A 26,294-nucleotide genomic window follows, 5' to 3' on the forward strand; every position below is an offset into this window, starting at 1 on the left:
ACATCTTGAATCAAAGAGATCAGTGTTCGAAGTTTGAAGCTAAAGCTGATGAAGGAGAATTTATAGGTTACTCCAGCGTATCCAGGGCCTTCAGGGTATTCAATCTTTCAAGAAAAATTGTTGAGGAAACAACTCATGTCTCCTTTGATGAAGAATCGTTCATTCATGATCGAGTTGGTCACTCATCATTAATTCTAAATAAACTTACTTATGGTCCTTCAGACCCTGTTCCTGAGTTCTTGCCAAGTGACACTGAGCCTGTTGTCCCAAATGTTGATAAATTAATCAGTTCACAGCTTATCTCTGAAGATTAGGTTGTCATCCCTAAAGAAGTTGAACCATCAAATCAGGAAGACTCAACTCAAAGTAATACAAATGAAAGTTATAATCCATGAATTCTTCATGATCATATTCAATCTCAAATCATTGGAGATGTAAATTTTTGGGATTCTCACCTGTAACAGAGTCAACAGCAAATTTTGCATGTTTGTTAACTTCGTCTCAACGATTGATCCAAAGAATGTCATTGATGCATTGAAACTTGAAAGAAGCCGACTGGATCAAGGTTGTGCAGGATGAGTTGAATGAATTTGAATGCCATCGTGTGTGGAATCTTATTCCAAAGCCTCAAGGAAAGAATATCTTTGGCACTCGTTGGGTTTTTAGGATCAAAATGGATGAGGATGGGATTGTGATAAGAAACAAAGCTAGACTTGTGGCTCAAGGTTTCTGTTAGCTTGAAGGGTTAGACTATGATGAAACATTTGCTCCTGTTGCTAGATTTGAAGTAATATGTTTGTTTCTTGCCTTTGCTTCTTTCAATAACTCTAAAGTACATTAGATAGACGTAAATACTGCTTTTTTATATGGAGAACTTCAAGAAGAAGTTTTTCTAAAGCAACGTCCAGGGTTTGAAAGTGAGGGGTTTCCAAATCATGTGTATCATCTTGATAAAGATGTCTATGGTTTAAAGCAGGCGGCTAGAGCTTGGTATGAAATACTGCGAGCTATCTTCTTTTAAGTGGATACAAATGAGGAAAGATCGACAACAATTTGTTCATAAAGTATTCAGGATCCTGTATCATTCTTTCTCAAGTGTATGTGGATGATATCATCTTGGGATTCACTGATGAAAAGCTAAGTTCAGAATTCACAGAGATCATGGACAAAGAAGTTCGAGAAGCATGATGGGTGAACTAACCTTCTTTTTGGGTTTGTAGGTCAAACAACTAACTGATGGTATTTTTGTTTGCTAAGCTAAATATATTGCAGATATGATGAAGAAGTATGGATTCTTTGATTGCAAGCCGACAAAGACTCTGATGTCCTCATCAACATCTATTGGCGCTGACCCAAATGGCGATGATGTGAATGCAATCCTGTTTCAAGGAATGATGGGCTCTCTACTCTATCTTACTGCCAGTCGCCCTGACATTATGTTTCCTACTATATTTTGTGCTCGTTATCAAGCCAATCCTAAGGAATGTCATAATCTCACTATGAAAATGAACTTTCGTTACTTAAAGCATACAACCAATCTTGGGTCATGGTACCCTCGTGATTCTGAGTTCAAGCTGGTAGGATACACTGACTTCGATCATGGTAGATGTCGTATCGATCGCAAAAGCACTTCAGGAGGAGCTCAAATGCTTGGAAATAGATTGGTAAGTTGGTCCAAAAAAAAGCATACATCGGTGGCTTGTTCTACCGCTAAACCTGAATATGTTGCCGCTGGAAGGTGTTGTGCTTGGATCCTATGGATTCAGAATCAACTCTTAGACTATGGTCTAAATTTCTCGAAGACTCCCATTTTCCGTGACAACACCAGTACCATTCAAGTGATACAAAATCCAGTGCAACATTCCAAGACCAAGCACATCGAGATCCGTCATCATTTCATCAGGGACATAGTTTAAAAGGGAAAAGTGGAGTTTTTCTATATTCCATCCACTGATCAGCTGGCAGACATTTTTACTAAGATGTTTAATGAAAAGACTTAAAAATGATTACGTATCTTGGCATGCTTTCAGTGATTTTATTGCTCTATAACTCTTTTGATTGCTTCTTATTGCTTTCTAAAAAACACAAAAACGAATGCTACTTTTATTATGTTTAAGTATTTAGCAGTATTCTCTTTTCTCTCTTATACATATTTCAGGCCTATAGGATTTATCTACATCTCCTTTCTTTAGAGTTTGTAAGATTTGAAAAATCTCAATGCTCTCGGTGCTAAGAAAAAGAACGACATCATGTCCTATTCTTCATGAAAATACCCTCTTTCTCCTACACTCACTGTTATGGATGCAAAGAGCAACCATCAATGCAGTAAGTCTTGTTTTAATCTGTTGACTCAAAATCTGATAAAACCCCGAATTCCCTGATGTTGATCTTGAGGACATGATGGTTTTATGGATTCAAGTCAGTTAACTCGTTGGTTATAAAAACGGATCGCTACTTCTCATTTGCTCTTGATAAATATGAAGATTGAAATCCATATGCAACGTTTCAATGATAAATAGCTTCTTCACTTTTGATTTATAGTGAAATGTATTGTGTTTTGGTGTGTTTATCTTTACTTGTGTTTTATTTTATAGCGGACTCGAAGGGTATATATGTTTAATAAAGGAAATTAATTAATGAGTGATTAATTCAAAAGATCTATCTTTTATGATTCTACGCAAATTATTTTCTGAAAAGGCTATATATAGAGAGAGAGTCTCTAAAAAAGGTTGTATATTCTTTTTCTTTGTTTGAATAACACTTTTGTTGTATTCTTATATTATTTATTATTTTATCCCATACCATATTAAATGAATTGAGGGTGAACTGTATAGTTCTAGACTACAACTTAACTCTATGATACATAAGTTTAAACCACTTTTTATTGATGAGTTAACATCGTCTATGATCCATGCTGATTATACATCAACGTGACTGAGACAATCCATTCTTTCCTTTAAATTCTTCTCAATAAAACTTAACGATTCACTATGATATACCACACACTGATAAAAGTTTGAAACGTTGTGCCGATGGTTAGTATATGTACCATAGGCTATCACACGTACCAACCCATTCTTGCCTTTATATTCTTCTTAAAAGCTTTATGATTCAACATAATGTACCATACGCAGATGAGAGCTTGACAAATCTATGTTGATGGTTAAGCAAAAAAACACCATAGCTTATCACACGCATCAAACCATTCTTTCTATAAATTCTTTTTTAGAATTTCATAATTCAACGTATGATACTCGACGCAGATGAGAATTCGAAAAATTTGTGTCGATAGGTATATCATTGTCTATGATATATTACATGCACCCGCCTATTATTTCCCAATTATTCTTCTATTAAGAAGTTAATGATTCACTGTATTAGCTATACACTGATAAAACTTCAACACTCTTTGCCGATGGGTACATTTCATACTAGAATGTATTACACGCAACATATCACTCTTGCCCTTTTTCTTCTAATAAAAGTGATTAATGAGTCAGCGTATGAAACCACACGCTGATGAAATCTCACAATACTATGTAAATAATTGGTAGTTCAAACCCATACTATCAGGTGACATCACAGTCCTATACTACACTACAAAGCTGCGTCTCTGATACTCTCTTCAAGTTCCATTCTTCTGTTGATGTAAAAAGGGGGAGAATATGTAACATCCACAAAATTCATGAAAAAATAAAAGTCTTAAAACCAATCCACAAATCATCATTCTTTTCAATTTAGTTTTCAAAACATGTTTAATATCAGAGTTTTCCTAAAATCATAAATCAAAACACGAGGAGGTGCACGATCACCCCTTCGCCTTCCCGCGATCATTTGAGGTACCTAAAACATAACCCAAAACTGTAAGGCCAAAGCTTAGTGAGTCCCCCCAAAGTACCAACACCCAAACAAATAACACATATACAATAACAACATGCTATGGGTCCAATCAACCATCGGGTTAGATTACCCCAAGCCCTGAACCATCAGGTTGGAATGCCAACATACTATAGGTCCAGTCATCCTCAGGATGGAATGCCCTTGGGCCCATTCAACCATCGGATTGGTATGCCCCGGCCTGTTGGCTTACGCACAAAGCAATGAAGCCTTAGCCACCGACCAAACAAGCGCACATATAACAGATAATCATATAACAGTCTACAGCCAGTCAAACAGATCTACATATCACTAAGCATAACATCATCCTATATACCAGGTTCGGATCTAACAAATCACTAAACGATATCATGAGGAAAACTCACCTCGCAAACTGAACAGAATTGATGAGGCCCGACTCCGAATCTGAGCTCTCTAAACGATACCTATTTCCACCAAATGACCAATTCCATTAAAATCACAAAATATCCAAAATGCCCTCAAGGCCAAAATTGGTCAAAGTCAACTAGTTAATCCCACTAAGTCAACTGAGTCAACCCAACCGAGTCAACTCAACCAAGCCAACTCAACAAGGCTGGCCATGCGAATATGCGGGGTGTACTCCGAAGGTATGCTTAGCGTACGTGAAGCCTCACAGAAGACCACCATCGGGGTGGTTGACCGAGTACGCGAGCGGTAGTCCCATATACACGGGGCATATCCTCGCAATCCCAAAAACTTCATTAAGTGCTTAATGGCTTTAGCACTCAAGCCCATACATCATATCTACGGTCCAAATGCACCCTAGAGTCATAAAGTTTCCAACTTTATTGTAACACCGTAAATTTTCAAAATAATTTTTTGTTTTCAAAATCACATAATGTATCACATCACAATTTCAAATCCATAATCAATATTGTTTTCAAAACAAATCCCAAGATCTCTACACATAATAAACTCCATCGGTGTGTGTACGTGTCAAGCCGTCGCCTTCCCACGGTCCTCGCTGGTACCTGAGACATCAAACACAACAACTGTAAGCATAAATGCTTAGTAAGTTCCCAAAATACCACATACCACAAATACGCCACTCAAGGCTAAATCCGACCCTCTGGTTTAGATGTCTCAGCGGGACCCTCCAGTCCCGTAGCTCGTCGGACCCTCCGGTCCAGTCACAGCTCATTGGACCCTCTGGCCCGGTCAGAATCGTTGGGCCCTCCGGCCCGGTCTATATAATCATACAGCATACAAATAACACATAGCAAGAAATCTCTAAGACAACACATAATCGCATACATAGCACATAAGACCCTCTGGTCAACTCGAAATACCACTCAAGGTAATGTATAGTGAGAAAACTCACCTCGCGTATCTCGGTAACTCGTAAATCTTGTAACCACTAGTGCTCGATCTCCCGAGCTATCGTCCTCCTACAACACAAGCATATTTCTACTTAATACTACCTTGACTCTGGCTGACTAATACCACGAAGTCAAACCAGTCAACACTGGTCAACGGTCAACGGTCGACCCGACTCGCCGAGTCTGGCGTGGACTCGCCGAGTCCCTACGAGAACCCGATCCCTCTGAATCTCTTTCGACTCACCGAGTCACTCACCCGACTCGGTTACTCAACTCCTAGTTCGTAATCACTGAACAACCTGCACCAACTCGCCGAGTCTGGGAATGGACTCGGCGAGTGCATTCCATGCACAACCCCAAACGACCTTCTGAGGTCAGATCCGCTTCACTAACTCATAGATCCAGTCTTCTTAAGCTTATTGACCACGTAAAGTCCAAGTCTTGGTGCTCGTTAAGCATCGAATAAATCATGAATGGTGTTTTAGCCTCAAATACATTGATCCCAAGCCAAAACCTCCATGGATGCATATAAAGCTTTGGTAAAGAGGTGCTTTGGACCTCTATGGGTCCAGATCCAGGACCTTAACTAGCTAAGGGACCATGAGGACACTAGATCTAGCCACAAATGGGTTCAAAAGCCCTAAATCTACATGAACATCACAATAACAGAGAATGATTCGGAATTGTACCTCAGTTGTGATGTCCTGGACCTCAGTTCTTCAGGAATCCACCCCTCTCTTGCTTCCTCTTGGCTAGATATCCTCTTTCCTTGCTAGGCAATAACTCCAAGATCAATAATGGCTCCTTCCCTCACTTGAATCGCTCAAATGCTCTAGGGTTTCACTCTGGGGACTGATGAGCGCAAATGACGGCCATAAGGCCCTTTAAATATGCCTCAAACCCGAGAAATTAGGGTTTCATTAAACAGCGCAGACTTGCCGAGTCTACCAAGGCGACTCGCCGAGTCTACCAAGGCAACTCGTCGAGTCCGGGCATCAATCCGGGTGAGAAATCGCGTCTCAACTCGACGAGTCTACGCACCAACTCGCCGAGTTCTTCCACAAAACCCAAAATAAAAAGAATAATTAATATACCTGAAATCCCGGATGTTACATTTATGAATTTACAAGTCCAAAAAGTGCTTAACACAAGGTCTTAATCCATTAAGACCTACAAGATGCATGAAACAATTCTAGCAATTGGGACCTTATTTTTATGGCTTAGGACCCTTCCTAGTGTATGGAAGGACAACTCAAAACGACAATAACAAACCATGCACAAGATGAGACCTATGGGACAATAAAAGCAATATAAAACACCCAAAAATGGGATTTAACAACCAAGACATCGAGGTATAGACTTTATACCTTCTAGATCTTCTTAAGAAGGCAAAGATCCCAGATCCACAAGCTTGCTTCCACTTCAAGGGTCCTTGATGCAACTTCTTCTTCCTTTAACACACCAAGAACACATTATTGAGCTCAAAACACACACTAAGAGTGCTAGGGTTTGCAAAAATGTCTCAAAGGATGTGGAGGCTGAAAAGGTGGGGAGAAATGAGCCATAATGTTGCTTAAATACCACCCAAACCTTAAAAATTAGGGTTTCCTCTTGACACTAGTATGCCCCACGTGCATAAGTGTACGCCAGGCATACTAGGGCACGCCCTAGTACGCTCAACATACACACATGTACGCTTGCCGTACTCCTCCTGCCATATTTATGAAATTGCCACTAGGGATTCAAAGCATACTTCTTGAACTTAGGGACCAATTTGACATGAAATGGAATTATAGGGATGAATTTAGAAGTTCCTGAACATTGGTATGTTACATAATAATCTTGCCAAAGCTGAAGAAACTACTAGATGTTCAGCCAAGCACAATTTAAGGGGAGTCAAGTTGACATCAACATTATCTATCCTCAGATGCTTGATCATCATGGGAATTCATTCATCTTGGGGGGGGGGGGGGGGGGGGTCATTTGTTAAAACTGAAGAGTTGAAACTTCTTTCTTATTCTCATGGGAGCATGAGCTAAAGAATTCATTGAAGAAAAGTTTTGACATCATCAGATAGGGGAGATTGTAAGGTCACACCTTATGATTTGATGAGTCAAACATTCTATACATCTGTCAGCGTCAGCGTCTACAACACCAACAGCGCCAACGTATCAAACTTATCAGTGTCAGCGCTTAGTATAGCTATTATATTATAATCTTTTGTATATTAGGTAATATATATATATATATATATATATATATATATATATATATATATATATATATATAAGTATAGAATAGATAACATATCTAATATCTTTGTTATAGAGATCAGTTCTTCGTATAGATTAGACGCAATCCCTTTAATCAAGGGATATACTTGTATAGATCAGTATATAATCAACATTAGGGTAAAACCTAATGCTGAGTTCGTCTTGGTGACCGTCTTTGTGACAACTCGTCTTCTTAGTGAAGACAAAACACTTTCTTAGTAAATGAAATTTTGGGGAACTCACTGTGTTATTTACCTTCCATTGTTTATTTTCTTAGGTTAAGTTTTACTTTCGTCTTTATACTTGAAGTGTATCCGATCGATACAAACCTTCACTTCCATGAACTCCAACCAAAACCTCAAAAAATGTCCCAAAGACCATAAAATGAAAGATCTAGAAAGCTTGAATCATAAAGTTGGGAGCTTGGTGACTTAGAAGGAGAGATGAGGGGGAAATGGAGGATAGAGTTTCTTTCTTTAGATGGTAGAGCCTGATCCTTAGAAACCCTAAAAGTTAGAGATACATAAATAGTGCCCAAACCCAAAATCTTGGGTTTTTCTACAATTAGCGGTGCTATGCTTAGCATAGGCATACATAATTTTAGCATAGCCCTACGCTCGATGTGGTTCCCCTAGGCAACGTAGATCTCCTACACTCAACATAGGATCAGAATTCTGAAATCCATCATTTTATACTAACAAAGGGCATCTCGAAAAATGGATATTACATTGGGAGAGTGGGGGATGAAGATTAAAGAAACCCTAAGGGATATCATTTCATAAATAGATCCTAAGACTCTAGATTTAGGGTTTTGAACCTAGTTGCCACCGTGCCGCCACTTAAATGATGTGGCCGCACTGTGAACACCAAGAAACCGCACCACGACATAAGATTTTGCTGAAAATCCTTATTCTTACAACTCTGACGTCATTAGTTGATTAGTCCGGAAAATTGATGTGAAAGGAAAACACACAACTCGTATGAATAGTAAGTCACAACATGAATAGTAAGTCACAACACTTGGTTGGAAACAACCTACTTTTCTAAATCTAATTTCAACACCTCAAGCACCATTTTAATAACTATTACTGTTTAAGCTACATTCTAAAATTAATCAACATTATTTAACATTATTATATCATTACTATCATCATATCATGAATTAAAGTTACTTGTTTGGGTGTTTTCCCCGTGGTTTACATTAAGGTTGATATAAATTACTCCTGATCATATTAGTAACTTTTTTTATCATATGAATACTTCTCATGATTTTCCTATTAGGTGGAGTTCTACAGATATGATTCTTTCTTGTGCACTTTATTATTGTCTTGCCTTTTCTCATTTGAGCTTGAGTGATTCTACCTTTCAAAGTTGTCCGTCCTCTGATAAATGGGAAAATTTAAGAAAATGTGTGGTTTTCTTTTTCACGATCACTCTGTCCTATTTTAGATTTGTGTTTCGTCATATATTTGGAATACATTTTAAGTTGGTGGAAGAGATGGGAAGACCTTATGAGTATGTGAAAAAATAGCTACTCATATATATATATATATATATATATATATATATATATATATATATATATATATATATATATATATATATAGGTTCAGGTTCATTTGAGACCATTCTAATTTTGTGAGACCGTGAGACCAAATCTAAAAATAATTTTAAAATGCAAAATAAATGGAAAAATCCAAAAAATATTTTTTTAAATATTATTTTCGGAACTTGAATTAACTAAAAAAATAAAAATAAAAAAAATCCCGTTTTTTTTTTAAAATACGTGAAATATTCTAAATAGAATATTACACTAACATATTCTAAAAAATAATTTTAAAATGCAAAATAAATGGAAAAATCTAAAAATTCTTTTTTTTAATATTATTTTCGGAACTTGAATTAACTAAAAAAAATAAATCTATTTTTTTAAATACGTGAATTATTCTAAATAGAATATTACACTGTACATATTCTAAAAATAATTTTAAAATGCAAAATAAATGGAAAAATCAAAAATTATTTTTTTAAATATTATTTTCGGTACTTGAATTAACTAAAATAAATAAATAAAAAAAAATGTGTCTCACGGTCTCACAAAATTAGGCCGTCTCACATGAACCTAACCCTATATATATATATATATATATATATATATATATATATATATATATATATATATATATATCACCATATTTGGAAATGTTTAGATGTAAAAATAGTTTCCTTAAGAATACATTTTGTACATGCAAAAAATATCAAGCAAAAACTTGAAAAAGATGTAATCAAAAATATGTAAGGCTAGATAGAGTCCCCCTCCCCGATACGATGGGGTGGGGGTGGAGCTTTCATCATAATGGTGAACATCGTACCGTCAGTGCGGTGAACTCGATGGGAAGAAACGTACCATGAGATTTTTCTGCCTTCTCTCTCATCTTCTTTTCCCTCTTCAAAGACAAGAAAATTTATTTTTGTTTTTTAAATTTTTTTATAAATATTGATACCACTCCATAAATTCCAACCATTTTAATCTCTCATCTCACGCAATTTTCTACACTTTCTCTCACTAATTAGTTCATCCACAATGTCATCATCATTGACTTTAGCAGATTCATTAGCATTATAGGAAGCAACATCTATCAAGAAAGTTATGGCGAAAACAACTGCACATGTCAAGACCAAGAAGCTCAAAGTTTACATTTTAGAATAAGAAGATGTCCTTTGAAGAGAAATCGTGAATTTGGAAACAATCGACTTATATAAGACTACTTTGCCTATGACTCCATGTACGTTGAAAAGTTTAGACGATAGTTCCCGATGAGGAAAGATTTATTTCTTCGAGTTATTGATGTCTTGCAGTGTCGATTACCATTTTTTTCAGTTGAAATGGGATGTGAGAGGTAGGAATGTTTTTATCCAATACAAAAGTGCACAGACGTAATTCTGTAGTTGGCATACGACATAGGAGCAGACTCATGGGATGAGTATTTATGGATGTCTAAGTAGACCTTACAAGAAAGTTTCTACAAGTTTGATAAAGTTTTAATTTTGGTTTACCCCAACCAATATTTGTCCAAACCTACGATTAATGATTTCCACCAATTGTACAAGCTACATGAAAATAAGCATGGGTTCCTTGGAATGCTAGGTATGATCAAATTCATGTATTGGCGTAATAATTATGGCCTAATGCATGATACAATCAATATATACGAGGTGCTCATAAAGAACCGATGATAATTCTAGAAGCAATTGTGTCCCACAATTTTGGATATGGAGTGCATTCTTTGGTCCCATGGAATCAAACAATGATATTGTAACGTCCCAAATTTCAAACCAAAAATATCCTTTAAAGTAAAGTACTTACACATTCAAAACCATTCTTTCAAGGAATTATAAAATCATTGTTGATTTAACATCAAAGAATAGTTTCCAAAAACATAGTATCAAATCAGAGTGGGATCGTAGCATCAACTAAAGTCTCAAAAACAATAACAACACTGATGCGATTGTACAGTCATGTCGCACCCTTCTTGTTCAAACTTAAACAACTTGAAAAACAATTAACTTAAAAATGTAAACATAAATATTAGTGAGTTCCCCAGTACACCACATATTCCAAAACACATATAATACATATGAACAATGGCTCAAGACCTTATGTCGTTCCGCCTGATCCATAGCCTACCATCGTTCTGTCATCAACAGTTGACTCACAGTCTTGCATCATTCTATTAGCAACTCTAGGTATCTAGGCTCTCAACCTAGCGTCGTTTCGTCATCAACCCCTCAAACATGATACATAAATACACCATGAAATCAACCACTCAACATACAACCATACCAAAGATTATGGTAATATCAAGGAATCGCCTTATGAATTAATACGTCTAAAATTGGAAACAAAAATTTTCATGTAAAACTAGATTAATCATTCAAATTTCATTTCTTATAACAAATAATAACATCCATTTTCTTTCAAAAATATATGGTTTAAACAAAGTTAAATTACAAAAACTAGCGGAAATCAAATAACAATATAACCTTGATGCAAATGTACATTCACGCCGTGCCCTTCTCTCGAACAACCTGAAAAAACATTTAACATGACAACTTAAGCATAAAGCTTAGAAGGTTCCCTAGTATATTATACATTCCGCCATACATACAATACAAACAAGGCTCTTGGCTTTCGCGCGTATCCACCATCGACCCCTCAAACATAACATGTCATACATATCAACCATAAGCACACTGCCATCATACAAATACCGGGTCTCAGCCATCATACAACCACATGCTCTCAACCAACCCACAACCATACCAAGGTTGTTACTAATACTAACAGTGACCTCATGAATGCATAATCATACATAGTTAGTAAATAAGATAAACAGTCATGATCTTACCTGAAAGTAATATATCAAACAAGAACACGTCAATAACGCTAGACTAGGGTTCTAAGGCTATCCAATTTAAACTACGTATAATCCCTACGACATTCACTCAATGATTACCCAATACTACCAATACCCAAACAAACATGACACATAATAGTATCATACAATCAACAATTACATACATAACAAAGACCACCCTAATCTCCTACCATATTTGTACCCTAATAGTACTTATATCCTATCATACAAAGGATATACAATGTCATACATAGTATATTGAGGAAACACACCTGATCCCAAATAGCAGAATCTCAACAACAAGATTTGCAGATGAAATAGCTAACACAAATCACCTAAATAACAATCAGAGGTCAAACCTCAACCTATGGCTCAAATCCTTAAATTTTAAAGTCAAATTAGTCAAAAGAAGCCAACGAGAAAAGTCAACATGTAAACAACCAGACGCGTTGCGACTAGCAATGGATGTGTCACGTCTATAAAACAACAAAACAATCAAGTTATCTTCAAGAGGTGCACCACGACAAAGAAATGGGGGAGCAACACTTATCTAGGCAGAATCCATAATACATTAAGGGCTTATTCCTTTCAGCTAAAGGTTTAAACTTTCCAAAAGTCGTTAAACACATGATCTTAATGGATAAAATTTTCAACTTTATCCATAAAGAAGCCTCTTGCAACAAATCCAAAACCCGAGATCTAAAAGAGTTGAAAATTTCACGAAGCTTGATGCATGGCCTAAATGAGAAGACAAAGGTCATTCCTTTACACCACAATAGGTCCAGAAGACCCTTAAATACAAACTTTGGATTTTGAGTTGTCCAAAATCCATAGAAATTATGACACAGGGGACCAATTATACTCCAAATCACAAATCGAGAAAGCAACAAGCATAAAGTTGTAAGCCTGAATACTTACAAAGCACGAAGTAGAGGTCAAGAAGCTTTTATTCCCTAGATCTAGATTTTGGAGCACCAAAGCCTTCCTTACTTCAACTTCAAACTTCACCAAAAGAACTAAGATCACCAAAAGAGAAGGGGAGGGGGGGGGGGGAACTAGGGTTTTGAGGTTGGAGGGTTTTTAGAGATGAAGGCTCATGAAAATGACTAACCCTAGAAGTTAATGCCTTTAAATATGGCTCAAATCCCGAGAATTAAGGTTTGGCCTTCCATCTGAAACGCGTCACATCTGCTTATCGACGCCCCACTCTTACATGTTTTTCTTCTCAATTAAGTTCCTTCTTGATTAATACTTCCTTTTATACCTCTATATTTCCTTAGACTTTAAAAGCTATTATCTTGGAATGAAAACACAGTCAGAACCATGGTACGTATTACATGAATACATAATCACATGTAGTCGGGAAAAAAGATAGATAGTTGAACATTTGTTCCTAATAGAAATCAATATATCAAACAATAACCATGAAATAAATCTAGATCAAGAGTTCTAAGCAATATCATTTAAACTATGTGCAACCCCTATGATATTCACTCAGTGATTTATCAATATTAACACCTTAAAACAAACAAACCTATTATATATACTTACACACAATTATCTTAGTCTATCATATAATCCCATATTAATCGAACACATGCACCCTACCACATATTGGACATACAATGTCGCACATAATATAGTAAGAAAACTCACATGATGCTAGTAAACCTAGTCTCCCGAGTAGTCACCTCAACAAATCAGCTAGTATGAACCACTTATTAACAAACAAAGGTGTAACGACCCAAATTTTACAAAGAATATTTTCATTTTAATTAATCAAACACATTTGCATAAATCATGAAATCCCAACACATATGTTTTTAAATCCACATTCATTACGATTTTATTTTTAAAACATCAGAGTGCCCCCAAATCATATCAGTGAAAGAGAGATAGAGTGCATGCCGCGCCATCACGTCTTGCCCTTGCCCTTAGACTCAGTTGTACCTGAAACAAATAAACAACCTATAAGTGAAATGCTTAGTGAGTTCCCCATAGCATACCACACACAATCCATATACACATATCATGTTAGCTATTAAAGCTACACACATATCACATAAGCCATGCATACATAAAACCTGTAAGAATGCCATGAGCTACCCCACATGGTCTTTACCTAGGAATGTCATGGGCTACCCCGCATGGTCTTACATCCAATGCCATGGGCTACCCCATATGGTCTTTACCTAGGAATGTCATAGGCTACTCTACATGGTCTTATATCCAATGTCACGGGCTCCCCCGGGGTCTTCCATGCAAAAACACGCAATCACATAGCATATCAAATCACATAATGACTAACACATATATCATAATCACATAATGGGCCGGCCTTGGTGCCTTAGACCCATGGGTGTGGTGAGAAGTCTCACCTTTGTCTGCTGAATGCGAAGCTACTCTCCTAACAATCCATAACCGCCCGTGTTGAATCATTAATAATAATCTATGTTGGGACTTTACTTAATCAAAGGAAACCCAAACTCCAAACCCTTCCATGAGGCCCAATTATCCCTCCCTTGTTAATGGGCCCAAAGTCCATGTCCAAAATCATTAATGGGCCTATTGGCCTAATAAGGCCCAAACAATATGTCCATGGCCCATAACAGATGAAATGGATCATAATTCCCAGAATACAACCAAGTCCAATAACCAAATGAGGCCCAAAGGCTCAAAGGACCAAAACAGATTCGGGCCCAGCTGATGATGCATACGCTCGGTGTACCATCCTGGTACGCGAAGCGTACTGGGGTCTTAGGACTACTCGCATCGTACACTGGGTTCCGCCCAACGTACTACCAGATTAAGCACTTTCTCCATTAAGTGCTTAATTCCTTCTTCTTGGATGAACACTAAAAGGACCATAATTTCACTCTCAAGGCTCAAAATGCACTCACAAAGGATATTAGGGCTTCCAGGAACATTTGAAGGTGAAGATAGCTGATGAGGATGGGGCTCAAGTGAGGTAAGGGCGTTTAAATAGGTCCCAAGTTCGCAAATTCGGGTTTGCACCCTCAGCACGTATGCCCAACATACGTCCAGCTCCTCCGCGACCATCCATACATAGTAAGCTAAGCGTACACTTAAGTATGCCCAACGTACTTAAATAACCAATTATGTAAAAATGTAAATTCTTTGAGGGTTTCAAGCCATACCTGGTTTAGGGTGGTCCTTCACTCATATTCATCAAAGTTTAACCAAAACTCAAAGTAGTCAAAAAGTCGTTGAACTCGATAAATTGTGGTGTCCTAAGAGGTGTTAATTGTGAAACTATTCCACATTCCTTGAGGTAGTCGTTGAACCCGATACTAAGATATTCACTGCCTCTATCGGATCTAAGCATCTTTATTTTCCTGCCCAATTGATTCTCGACTTCATGCTTAAACTCTTTGAACTTTTCATAGGTTTCTGACTTATGCTTGATTAAGTAGATATAGCCATACCTGCTATAATCATCAGTAAAAGTCACGTCGAATCAATTTGCATCCCTCATGGGGGATCTGAAAGGCCCACACACATCTGTGTGTATGAGATCCAATAATCCTTCACCTCTTTCACAAGAACTAGTTAAAGGTGATTTTGTCATCTTTCCCAATAAACAAGACCTGCATGTGTCATCTGACCTTATGTCAAATGATTCCAAAACTCCATCCTTTTGGAATTGGGCCATGCGTTTCTTGTTAACATGTCCAAGACTCAACTGGTAGATGAAAAATCACCTCTTCACACCATATTTGCTCTAGAAAACTACTCTAAACCACCTTTGGGGGCCTGGAGTTTCTAATTCCATAAAAATGTGACAATAAGGAGCCAAAAGAACTCATAAAGTAAGATTCATAACCCAAAAATCGTAAATATAAGAACTTGATGACTTACCAAGGTCCGAAAAGCAAGGAGAATGTTGGATCTTAACTGGAGATAGCTTCTATGCATAAAACCACACCCCTTGTTCTTCAATAACACACAAGAAGAACCAAATGAAGCTCAAAAACACAAAGGAAGGTTAGGGGTTTCGAGGATGAGGTCTATGGAGAATGGAGGTCACCAAATAAGGTAACCCCGGAAGCTAGTTCCCTTAAATAGGGCATAAACCCCAAGAAATTAGGGTTTTAACTGGCCATTAGGGTGCGCGCACCATAACCTAGACATGTCATTGGAAATGCGCCAAACGCGTCGTGATCCTCCAAAATCATGTTGTGTCTCAGCCCCAAAACCCACAAAAATTCATCTTGAAACTACCAACTTGCAATCAAGATCATACTTTGGAAAATGAGAATTACATATATCAATGTTCTTGACCAATCGTCAATATTCAATGCGTCTATCGTGGGAAGGCACATGATATGTCATTTCAAGTAAATAGAGTAACATATAAGCGTGATTACTATCTTACTCATGAGATATATCCAAAATTATGTGTCTATGTTAAATCGTTCACATGTCCAAATGACGAAAAATGAATAAATTTATGTATGCACAAATAGTAGCTAGGAATGACGTGGAATGATCATTTGGTGTACTTAAGAGGTGTTGGTAGATACTGAAACTCTGGCATGATCATATAAGGCCGCAAGGCTACGAAACATAATGTATGCATGCACCATATTACACAATATGATTTTAGAAGATGGAAGAAGAGCGATATGCCGCTATCATGCAACAAAAAAAAATTCTGCATTCACAGGAGTAGATGTTGGTATGCCACGTTATAGGGCAAATAGAAGAGAAATACATGATCGCAATATCCATCTCATCCTTCGTACCGATTTGGTGAAACATATTCCCATAACTAACGTATAAATCATGATTGATGATTAATGCAATGATTTACTTTGACAAGTATGAAAATTCAATTTTTTTTATTAAGGATTCGGTCCGGCGAATCTAGAACCAAAAACCACATTGTTCTTTATGTTATTGAAACTGAAAAAAAATATGAGAGTAAACTTCAAAATATTTAAAAATACAATTGAACCATACACGATCAGGGAATGTCAATGAATCTTGATGAACCGTGATTCGTATGTGACGATTCTATTTTTCTTTTATTTAACTTTAAATGGATTGTGATATATTAAGATATTCAACTAATCTAAATGGTTATTGTGTATAAAAAATATGGGTTTGTTGATATTTTTTTCAAAGATTATTAGGTAATTCTTATTTATTTTTTTTATTTTTTTTTCATATGTAACATCTCTTACAATTATAAAAAAAAATAAAATAATAAATCTTATGACTCACCTTCACACAGTGTATCTACGCCCTCCGACGACCTTTAGAACTAAAGAAAATTATTCTTATGTAATATGAAGTGTTCAATGTGACCGCAATAACTTTAATAGTGGTTTGTAATAATTTAAAATGTGAGCCCAGCTTTTAATGTATGTTACTTTCAGTGTCTAAAGTCTATACATGTAAGACATGCTATCAAGCCTTTTTCTGCAAAATCCAACTATAAATAACCACCATATTATGCCTTTCTTTTCATAAGTTCGTAGCAAAAAAACAGACACTCACCTACTTCCAATGGACTCACTTTCTTCTACTTCTTACTATACTCCTTACGCCGCAGCATGGCTAGCCACGGTGGCGCTCTTCCTCCTAGCTCGCCGCCTCCGCCGCTCCCAAAATCTCAATCCACCGCCCGGCCCCAAACCTTGGCCTATCATTGGAAACCTCAACCTCATAGGCACCCTCCCTCACCGTTCCATCCATGATCTGTCGCAACAATACGGCGAAATCATGCAACTCAAATTCGGTTCATTCAACGTCGTTGTTGGATCCTCAGTCGAGATGGCGAAGGTTTTCCTCAAAACAATGGATGTCAACTTCGCCTGCCGGCCTAAAACTGCCGCCGGAAAATACACAACCTACAATTACTCTGATATCACCTGGTCTCCTTACGGAGCTTACTGGCGCCAAGCTCGTAAAATGTGTCTAATGGAGCTGTTTAGCGTTAAACGCCTCGAATCATACGAGTACATCCGAGTGGAGGAGACGAATTCACTCGTGAAATCCATTTTTGAATCGGCTGGCGAGGAGATCCCGTTGAAGGATCTACTATCGACGGTGAGCTTGAACGTGATTAGCCGGATGGTTTTGGGGAAAAGGTATTTGGACGAAGAATCGAACTCGGTGGTGAGTCCGGACGAGTTCAAGAAGATGCTGGACGAGTTGTTTCTGTTGAACGGTGTTTTTAACATCGGAGATTCGATTCCGTGGATCGATTTCATGGATTTACAGGGGTATGTGAAGAGGATGAAGACGGTGAGTAAGAAATTCGATCGGTTTCTCGAGCATGTTCTTGACGAGCATAATGAACGGAGGAAGGCCGCCGGAGAGAAATTCGAAGCGAAGGACATGGTTGATTTGCTGTTGCAACTTGCGGATGATCCAAATCTTGATGTTAAACTTGAGCGACATGGCGTCAAAGCTTTTACCCAGGTTACTATTTTACTACTTTATGTTTTTAGTCAAAATTCATGATAAAATATTCAGAATCGCATCCTTTTCAATATAATATTTAACATTTAATTAGACAGGGTGATTATTCAAATTCAAACGAAAGCTCATCGTTTATTTCTTTTCTATTAGCAAACAAAATTAATTGAAAACTGTGGAGACTTATCCATTTCTTAATTCAAACTTCATTAATTTAAAGAAGGTTTTGTATATAACTAAAACTTTTCTACAATAACGTCATTATTTAAGTGTTTTCCCTTCATTTTCCAACCACTTTCTGCTTATTGATGCTTGGTTGCAATATTAAAAACGTTAATACGATCGAACCAAAAGATACTTGTAGTAAATTAACATCAATATCAGTCTTGAATCGATAACTATCATAAAATAAAATTCAAGAGTAAATTACACGAATGGTCCCTATGTTTTAGGGTAATTTATGCATTTGGTCCCTAACTAATTTTTTTAACTCGGAATGTCCATACTTTTTGTTTTTGTTACGCGCTTGGTCCCTATCTTACCTAAAAAGATTATTTTCCTCTTGATTTTTTAATTTATTAAACACACCCCAATCCTGCCCCCTCACCTTACCTTACCTACCTCACAATTTTTCTCTATTTAAATAATAGTTTTTTTAGATAAAACAGACACCAAGCGCGTAACAAAAACAAACACTAGGACCAAGCATATAACAAAAATAAATAGCAGGATAAAAAAATAAGTTAAAAGACAAAAATATCATATTTTAAAAAGATCTAAATTAAATGGACCCCATCTGCGCACTACAAAGATTGACTGGTGTACACTGTGTCGCTAATACTTTTCCAATCTGACAATGACAGGACTTGCTCGCCGGAGGAACCGAAAGCTCCGCCGTAACCGTTGAATGGGCGATTGCCGAACTCCTAAAAAAACCAGAGATCTTCCAGAAGGCAATCGAAGAACTGGATCGGGTGATAGGCAAGGATAAATGGGTGAGCGAGAAGGACATGCCTAACCTACCTTACATCGAGGCAATCGCAAAAGAGACAATGCGGCTACATCCGGTGGCGCCGATGTTGGTTCCGAGAAGAGCTCGTGAAAACTGCAAAGTCGCCGGTTACGACATTACTGAAGGAACTCGAGTGCTGGTTAGCGTTTGGTCAATCGGAAGAGACCCTAAATTGTGGGAGAAACCTGAAGAATTTTATCCAGAAAGGTTCATCGGAAAAGAGATCGATGTTAAGGGTCATGATTTTGAGCTTTTGCCGTTTGGTGCAGGACGAAGGATGTGCCCTGGATATAGTTTAGGGTTGAAAGTGATTGAATCAACGTTGGCTAATTTGCTTCATGGATTTTATTGGAAATTGCCGAAGACAATGAGTGAAAATGATCTGAATATGGAGGAGATATTTGGGTTATCGACTCCCAAGAAGATTCCACTTCTCACGGTGGCTCAGCCGAGGCTTCCAGTTGAGATGTATCGTTTTTAATTGAGTGTTGGTATGTTTGTAGTAGTTGCATAATGGGTGTTTATTGACATCTTAATGTTTTTGTATGGTAATTCGTGTTTTGAAATAAAAATATTAAAACTTGAAAAAGAAGACTTTGAAAGGATACTCTAAGAAAAAGCTGATAAAACATAGAAATAAGTTGTTGTTTTACTTACCTTAAAGTTTAAATTATTGGGATGGATGGGATCATGGGAAATTTCATCTAGTTCAATTATATTAAAGCTATGGACCAAAGAAAAGGTCTCCAATACACGACAAAGTAAAAACAATCATTAGATGTCAAACACTACTTCAATTATACGCTCCAACACAATGTTTTAAAACCCGGGTTTTTGGTTGACTCGGTATGATGACCGGTTCATGGGTCAATCGGTTCAACCGGTTGAACCGTCGGGTCAACCCGGTTTATGGTCTCTTTCTATTTTTATATATTTTACTTTCATGTATAATGCATAAACATATAAAACCAATAATTTAATGTCCACCAAGTTTAAATATTTAAAAACATTGAAGAAACTGCAAACAGCTCGTTGTTTTGGCGTTCGCTACTTGTTTTCAACTATATAAACCCTATTAAAACGGGTCAATCCGGTTTTAACCGGTTCCACATAAGCGGTTGAACCGCGGTTTAGGGGAAACCCGGCCGGTTCAATCCGGTTCGTATTTTTACAAAAAACCGGTCTCAATTGACCAGCCTTCTACCCCGGGTCACGGTCCAACCGGTTGAACCGGCCGGGTCAACCCGGGTTTTAAAACATTGCTCCAACATCTACTATTGGTAAGTGGTAACACATGGAAACCGGATACCCAAATTACCAAATATGGGCCCGTGATAAGCCCGAAATATGATGATAGGCCCGAGATATGTTAACGCTCGCATTTGAGGAATAGGTTCCGGTTATTAATGCTAATATATTTTACCTCTCATAATTATATACATATTAAAAACCAAACGACTTCTAGCTTAACGGTATCCGGTGTTGCTCTTTCTATTTGAAGTTAAGGGTCCAAGTCCCGTCATGAATTTAAAGAGTAGTTTAGGAGTAGGTTATATAAATAGTTTGAAGCAAAGTGGTTTTCTGTTTAGCCGCACATGTTCTAGTATTAGCTGGCTTTCCTCCACCGATCATTGACGTGTTGTTCTTCTGATTCACCGCATGTTAGCTCTGATAGCTTTACTCCACCTATGTGAAGCATGCCCATCTTCTTCGAAGATTAACTACCACCTATATTTGGTTCAAGTTCGCTAGTCCTCACGATTACATAATATATCGATGAGCAACCAAAGATTAGGGTTCGATTTTAGATTCAACAAACATTTTATACCGCTACCACATCTTTCGTCTATAGCTTAGGTTTCTATCTCTTACTACGATTCATCATCTGCTTCACTATCAATGCAAGCTTTACTCCACCTATGTAATGCATGCCCTTCTTCTTCGAAGATTGACTACCACATATGTTTGGTTTGATGTTTTCACAGAAAATCTTATTCTTGCAACATGTTGATGGAGAGAAAACCAAGACAGTTGGCATGCAGCTAACCAACTTCATTATCAGCGATGGTTGTGATGATTGGGTCAAGGGAAGACACAAGCCACAAGGTAGGAATGGCCTCCCCCAACAATTTTAATTTAAGACTAAATTGGTATTCAATTTTTTCTCCCTTTTGTTAACTGATGCAAGTTCCACCTTCGTCACTAGTTGTCGGCTACCTGACTGACACTCTCTTGAAACCTTGGCTACAACCAACAAATATATTTGTAAGTTCGTTTCTCATATTATTTGTTTCATCTGTATGAGGGTTTAGGGTTTGTTTGTTTTTTCTTTAATGAGTACTCTAATCTTCAAATTGTGATTCTCTTATATGCACAAGACTAAATGTATACAATCTTACCCTCTCAATTCGTACAACATCTGATTGGGATTTGGTATTTTTCATTAGGGTAAATTTGTAACTTCCTGTTTTGGGGGCTAAAAGTTTTGTGCTTTTTGGTAAAACAAAAATCTTTTTAAAAAAATGGTATAAAATAAATCGAAGCAAAATAGATTAAATAATGGAAATATGATTATGTGATGATAATAATAATAATAATAATAATAATAATAATAATAATAATAATAATAACAACAACAACAACAATAAAATCTTTTCATTACATGGTGTTTTAAAAATAATAGAATTTTAATGTCCATCGAAGTATTTTTGTTAGAATGGCTATTTGCGTCAAATGGGTGAAGCTTAGGTTTGACTTGAGAGTCGACCAACTTAATGACTTGCACTAAATTGTGAAGATTATAATGAATAGGGACCATTGTAAAAGATATTATATGTTCCTTAGTTTAGAGTATTTTTGAAAAGACTTTGTAAGGAGTGACTAAAAATGTGTAAGTGGCCAGAGATGGATCTATTTGAAGCCTTATTCTTCCTTATTTCCCCTCATTCATGTATTCTGCCATTTTCTCCCATATGAATGATTTTTTCACTTTAAATCCATGGAGTTTGATGATTGAAGATCCCACTCGAATTTGGTCAAATTCCTTCATAGTCTAACAACTAGAGGTAGTTTTCTCCTCCATTCTCTCTTTCATTTCATGTTTTTGGTTATGTGGCTCTCCAAGTCCAATTTATTCTTCAATCCATGGTGTTTCCATGAAATCTATGTTGTAATTTCATTCCATGATCCATCTCCAAGCTCCAACTAGCTAATAGTTGTGAGTTTTGTATGTTTTTGGTTGTTTTTATGGGTTTTCTAAACCCTAGATGATGAAATCCAAATATAATGTTATTTGTTTAGATTTGAGCTTGATTTTATGATTAATAGATGTATTTGACTTCAAATCTATGATTTATTTGTCAAATTGTGACGTATGGTGATATTTTCTTGATGTCTGGATCAAATCCAACATTTATGGTGGTGATTTGGGTGTTTTCAATTCTATGAATCATAGACCCAAATCAGTGAACCAATGTTTTTACAAAGTTATTTTTCATACTTAGATGAAGATTTGAACTCAACTAATGAGTGGATAATCTTCAAGACCTCTCAATTCATATGTTTTAAGTTGTAGAAATCATGTTTGGTCTTTTTGGTTGCATCTACCTTTCACACATAGTGAATTGTTGAAAATTTAAGTTCCTTAACCTCATTAAGCTTCTAGGTGAATTTTGTAGGATGTTTTGGTGTTTAATTTCTATTCCAAGGATATGAAGCTTTTAGGGATCCTTTCTTATGTCAATTGTATTGTTTTATTATGTATTTAAAGCTCCTTAAGTCATTCGGTAAGTTATAGGATGTCAAGATGCATTGGGGCCAAAGTTGGATGCATAAAAGTGAGATTTTGGCCATTTTTGACATGTTGTGTACGACACGAGTTGTGTCAATTAGACACGTGGTCGTGTATAGTGTTCTGATTTCACATCACAAATTGGAAAACTTGTTTTGTTCATAACTTTTTCATCCGGACTCGAAATTGCGCATAATTTTTGCCTACATTTTTATTTTAACACGAGGAAGGTTTTGAAACCATAAAAAAAATTAAGTTTTGGAATTAAGAACATAGTAAGTGACTTCATAGACCATTTTTGGGGTATTTTAAACTTAGAATGTTAAGTTAACCATAGAAGGGTATTATAGTCTTTTGACACCTTGTAATGATATTAGGTGTTTTATTTGGGGATTTTGGAGTTGGAAGTGGCATAACTCATGATTAGAGAATCATTGGTGTTGCAAGCTTACAACTTAAGGTGAGTACACTTACCTTGCAACACTTGTCCCCAAAATAACTATTCTACTTATGTTTTCCCTTTTGTGCTATGTTATACATATGTATATTATTTGAAAATATATGTTTCATTTTCTCGTTATGATTTTTTATTATTCGGTGACCTCCTTTTGAATTAAGGTCATGTTTTGAGAAAATTGATTTATTTGTGGGGGGGGGGGGGGGGGGGGGGAGGGGTAAACTTATTCTTTAGTAATATGGGCACAAGTGCCTTTTTGGTCTTTCTTGTGAAATATTGGAAGTACACATCCTTATTATTGATTTAGTGTTTTTGGAAACTATTTGGCTTATCCTTGATTATTAGTTGCCCGTATGGGATTTTCTTGTGCATTCATGAAATATTATTTTCATAAATGCTTTTGATTGATATAAAGCTAAAATGCTTATTTTAAGAAAATAGATTTTTGGCATCCTACTTGTTATATACATGAATATCATGCTAGGATGGGTGTGATTTTGTGGTCCCAAGTACCCAAGGATATTTGTTATTGCTTATTATTTGTTTGTGGGTAGATTTCTAGATAATCCTCACCTGCACCAGTAGAGGCTTGCTACCCCTCATGTGGCCTAGGTTGGATGGCCCCTAGTTCCTGGTTTGTTATGGGTGTAAGTGCAACTCGACAATTTTGTCTTTCGTGCGTTCTTCACATTCGATCATCTTTACCTTATTATCGGAGGTGAGTACAAAAGTTGACTATTTTTCATGAGTACTACACATCCGACTTTTGTTGTGAGCTGTACCTTGAGAGTGACAAGTGGTTTGGAGTAGTTGCATGCATTGCATCATACTTTTTATGATAAATATTGTTTTACCCCTTTGTTAATATGAGACATATTGTCTCTTTTTGGAAACTTAAATGTTTTATGGAAACCTTTTGGGCATTTAAGACCCTTAGTATTATTTTGGATTATAAATCAAATTTCTTATAATTCTTTTGGATGTGTTGGAAACATGTATTCAACAATGTGGATTTTTATCATGTTTTACGTCACTCGAGCATTTAAATGTTTTCCTATTGTATTTTGTTCTTATTATGGAAAGGTGCTACTCTGGGTACACCCACTTAGTATTATTTACTCAACAGTGAAGTTTATTTAGGAGTTGTCATAAATAAAAATGTATTTTGTTTTATGTATCATTTTACTCCCAAGCTATTCTTGAATTTGATTTGTTGTTTTTGAGAAGGTACAGGTTTATACATTGGTGTATGAACCATAATGTTCATTTATACACCGTCCATAATGTCTAACCCTGGGATCGTACTCACTAGGCTCCCCATAGCCTAACCCACTTGTTGATAAATTGTTGCAGGTTAGTAGATATTGTCAGAAGCTTAAGGGATTCATAAGCTTTTGGTATTTAGAAGACCTTTGGTTTGTAATATCTTCTTAAACCTTTGTTTTGACATATGTTGTATTACTCTCGCATGATTTGTTGTATTAAACCACTAAATGTTTTGGAAATTTTAATTGGGACCGTTATCTGTGTAACAACCATAAAAATCAAGCCAATTTTAAACTTTTTAAATCATTCAAAAAATTATAATTTGTAACGTCCGAAAAATTCCAACAAATTTTTAACTTTTTAAAAACAACCCGATTTCATTAAATTATTACAAAAAGGTTTTTAATACAAATGATTTAGAGTATTCCCATAATCACATCACAACATAAACATGAGGAGCGGTACGATCACGCCTTTGCCTTGCCACGGTCTCCTGAAGAACCTGAAAAACATTAAACCACAACTGTAAGCCCGAAAGCTTAGTGAGATATCCCCAAAATACCAACCACATATACCATACACGCATAACACGCCATATCATATCCGATCACAGAACAACCATGCACTTCGGGTCTACTGTGTGACTAGTCTGCGGCACCGACCAACAGTCCACCTGGTCCACCCTCCGAGTCTAGCCATATACATCGACTCTGCAGTGTGATTGGTCCGCCCGCTCCGGGCCTTCAATACACCTGGTCCACCCTCCGAGTCTAGCCATATACATCGACTCTGCAGTGTGATTGGTCCGCCCGCTCCGGGCCTTCAATACACCTGGTCCACTCTCTGAGTCTACAGTATGACTGGTCCGCCCTCACCGGGCCTTCAGTCGGCCTGGTCCACTCTCCGAGCCTCGGCACGTCTGGTCCGCCCTCTTGGGGCCTACAACATATCCGGACCGCTCGCTGGGCCTTCGGGACAACCGGTCCGCCTTGGGTATCTTGGCCTACAACACAAAGCACGACCCACCTCAACCCAACCCCAGTCCAACAACCATGTGCACATAACATACAATCATATAACAATTCACAGTCAACAAGCTGATCTAGCAGATCACATAACATATCATCATCCTAACCAGGATATCGACCTAACCGGTCACTAGCATAGCATCATCCTACATAACAGGATACCGACCTCAACCAGGTCTATAACATATACCATCCTAGCTACCAGGATGCAGCCATATCAAAGCAATAACATAACAACAAATACCCGGATCTCAATCGAATAAAAGGGTCGGCCTTGGTGCCTTAGACCCTGTTGATATAGTGAGGATAACTCACCTTGCCACTGCCGAAACTCTGAACTGAAGAAGCAGATTCTCGAACCACCGA

The 26,294-nt window shown here is 37.0% G+C and overlaps 2 protein-coding genes across 2 annotated transcripts; both read left to right on the top strand.

The window, feature by feature from the left end:
* The first annotated feature begins 673 nt into the window (after positions 1-673).
* On the top strand, positions 674-1,916 carry LOC145050577 (secreted RxLR effector protein 161-like). Its single transcript, XM_078998804.1, has 2 exons — positions 674-725; positions 1,273-1,916. The coding sequence occupies exons 1-2, from the start codon at positions 674-676 to the stop codon at positions 1,914-1,916; spliced, it is 696 nt and encodes a 231-aa protein (XP_078854930.1).
* A 15,486-nt stretch (positions 1,917-17,402) lies between these two features.
* On the top strand, positions 17,403-19,979 carry LOC145054514 (trimethyltridecatetraene synthase-like). Its single transcript, XM_079002730.1, has 2 exons — positions 17,403-18,378; positions 19,239-19,979. Exons 1-2 carry the CDS (start codon positions 17,461-17,463, stop codon positions 19,866-19,868), a joined length of 1,548 nt encoding a protein of 515 aa, XP_078858856.1. The 5' UTR covers positions 17,403-17,460; the 3' UTR covers positions 19,869-19,979.
* The last annotated feature ends 6,315 nt before the right edge of the window (positions 19,980-26,294 follow it).

Source organism: Lactuca serriola, chromosome 5, assembly GCF_051521515.1.
Source record: "Lactuca serriola cultivar US96UC23 chromosome 5, Lser_US96UC23_V15, whole genome shotgun sequence".
Taxonomy (NCBI): Eukaryota; Viridiplantae; Streptophyta; class Magnoliopsida; order Asterales; family Asteraceae; genus Lactuca; species Lactuca serriola.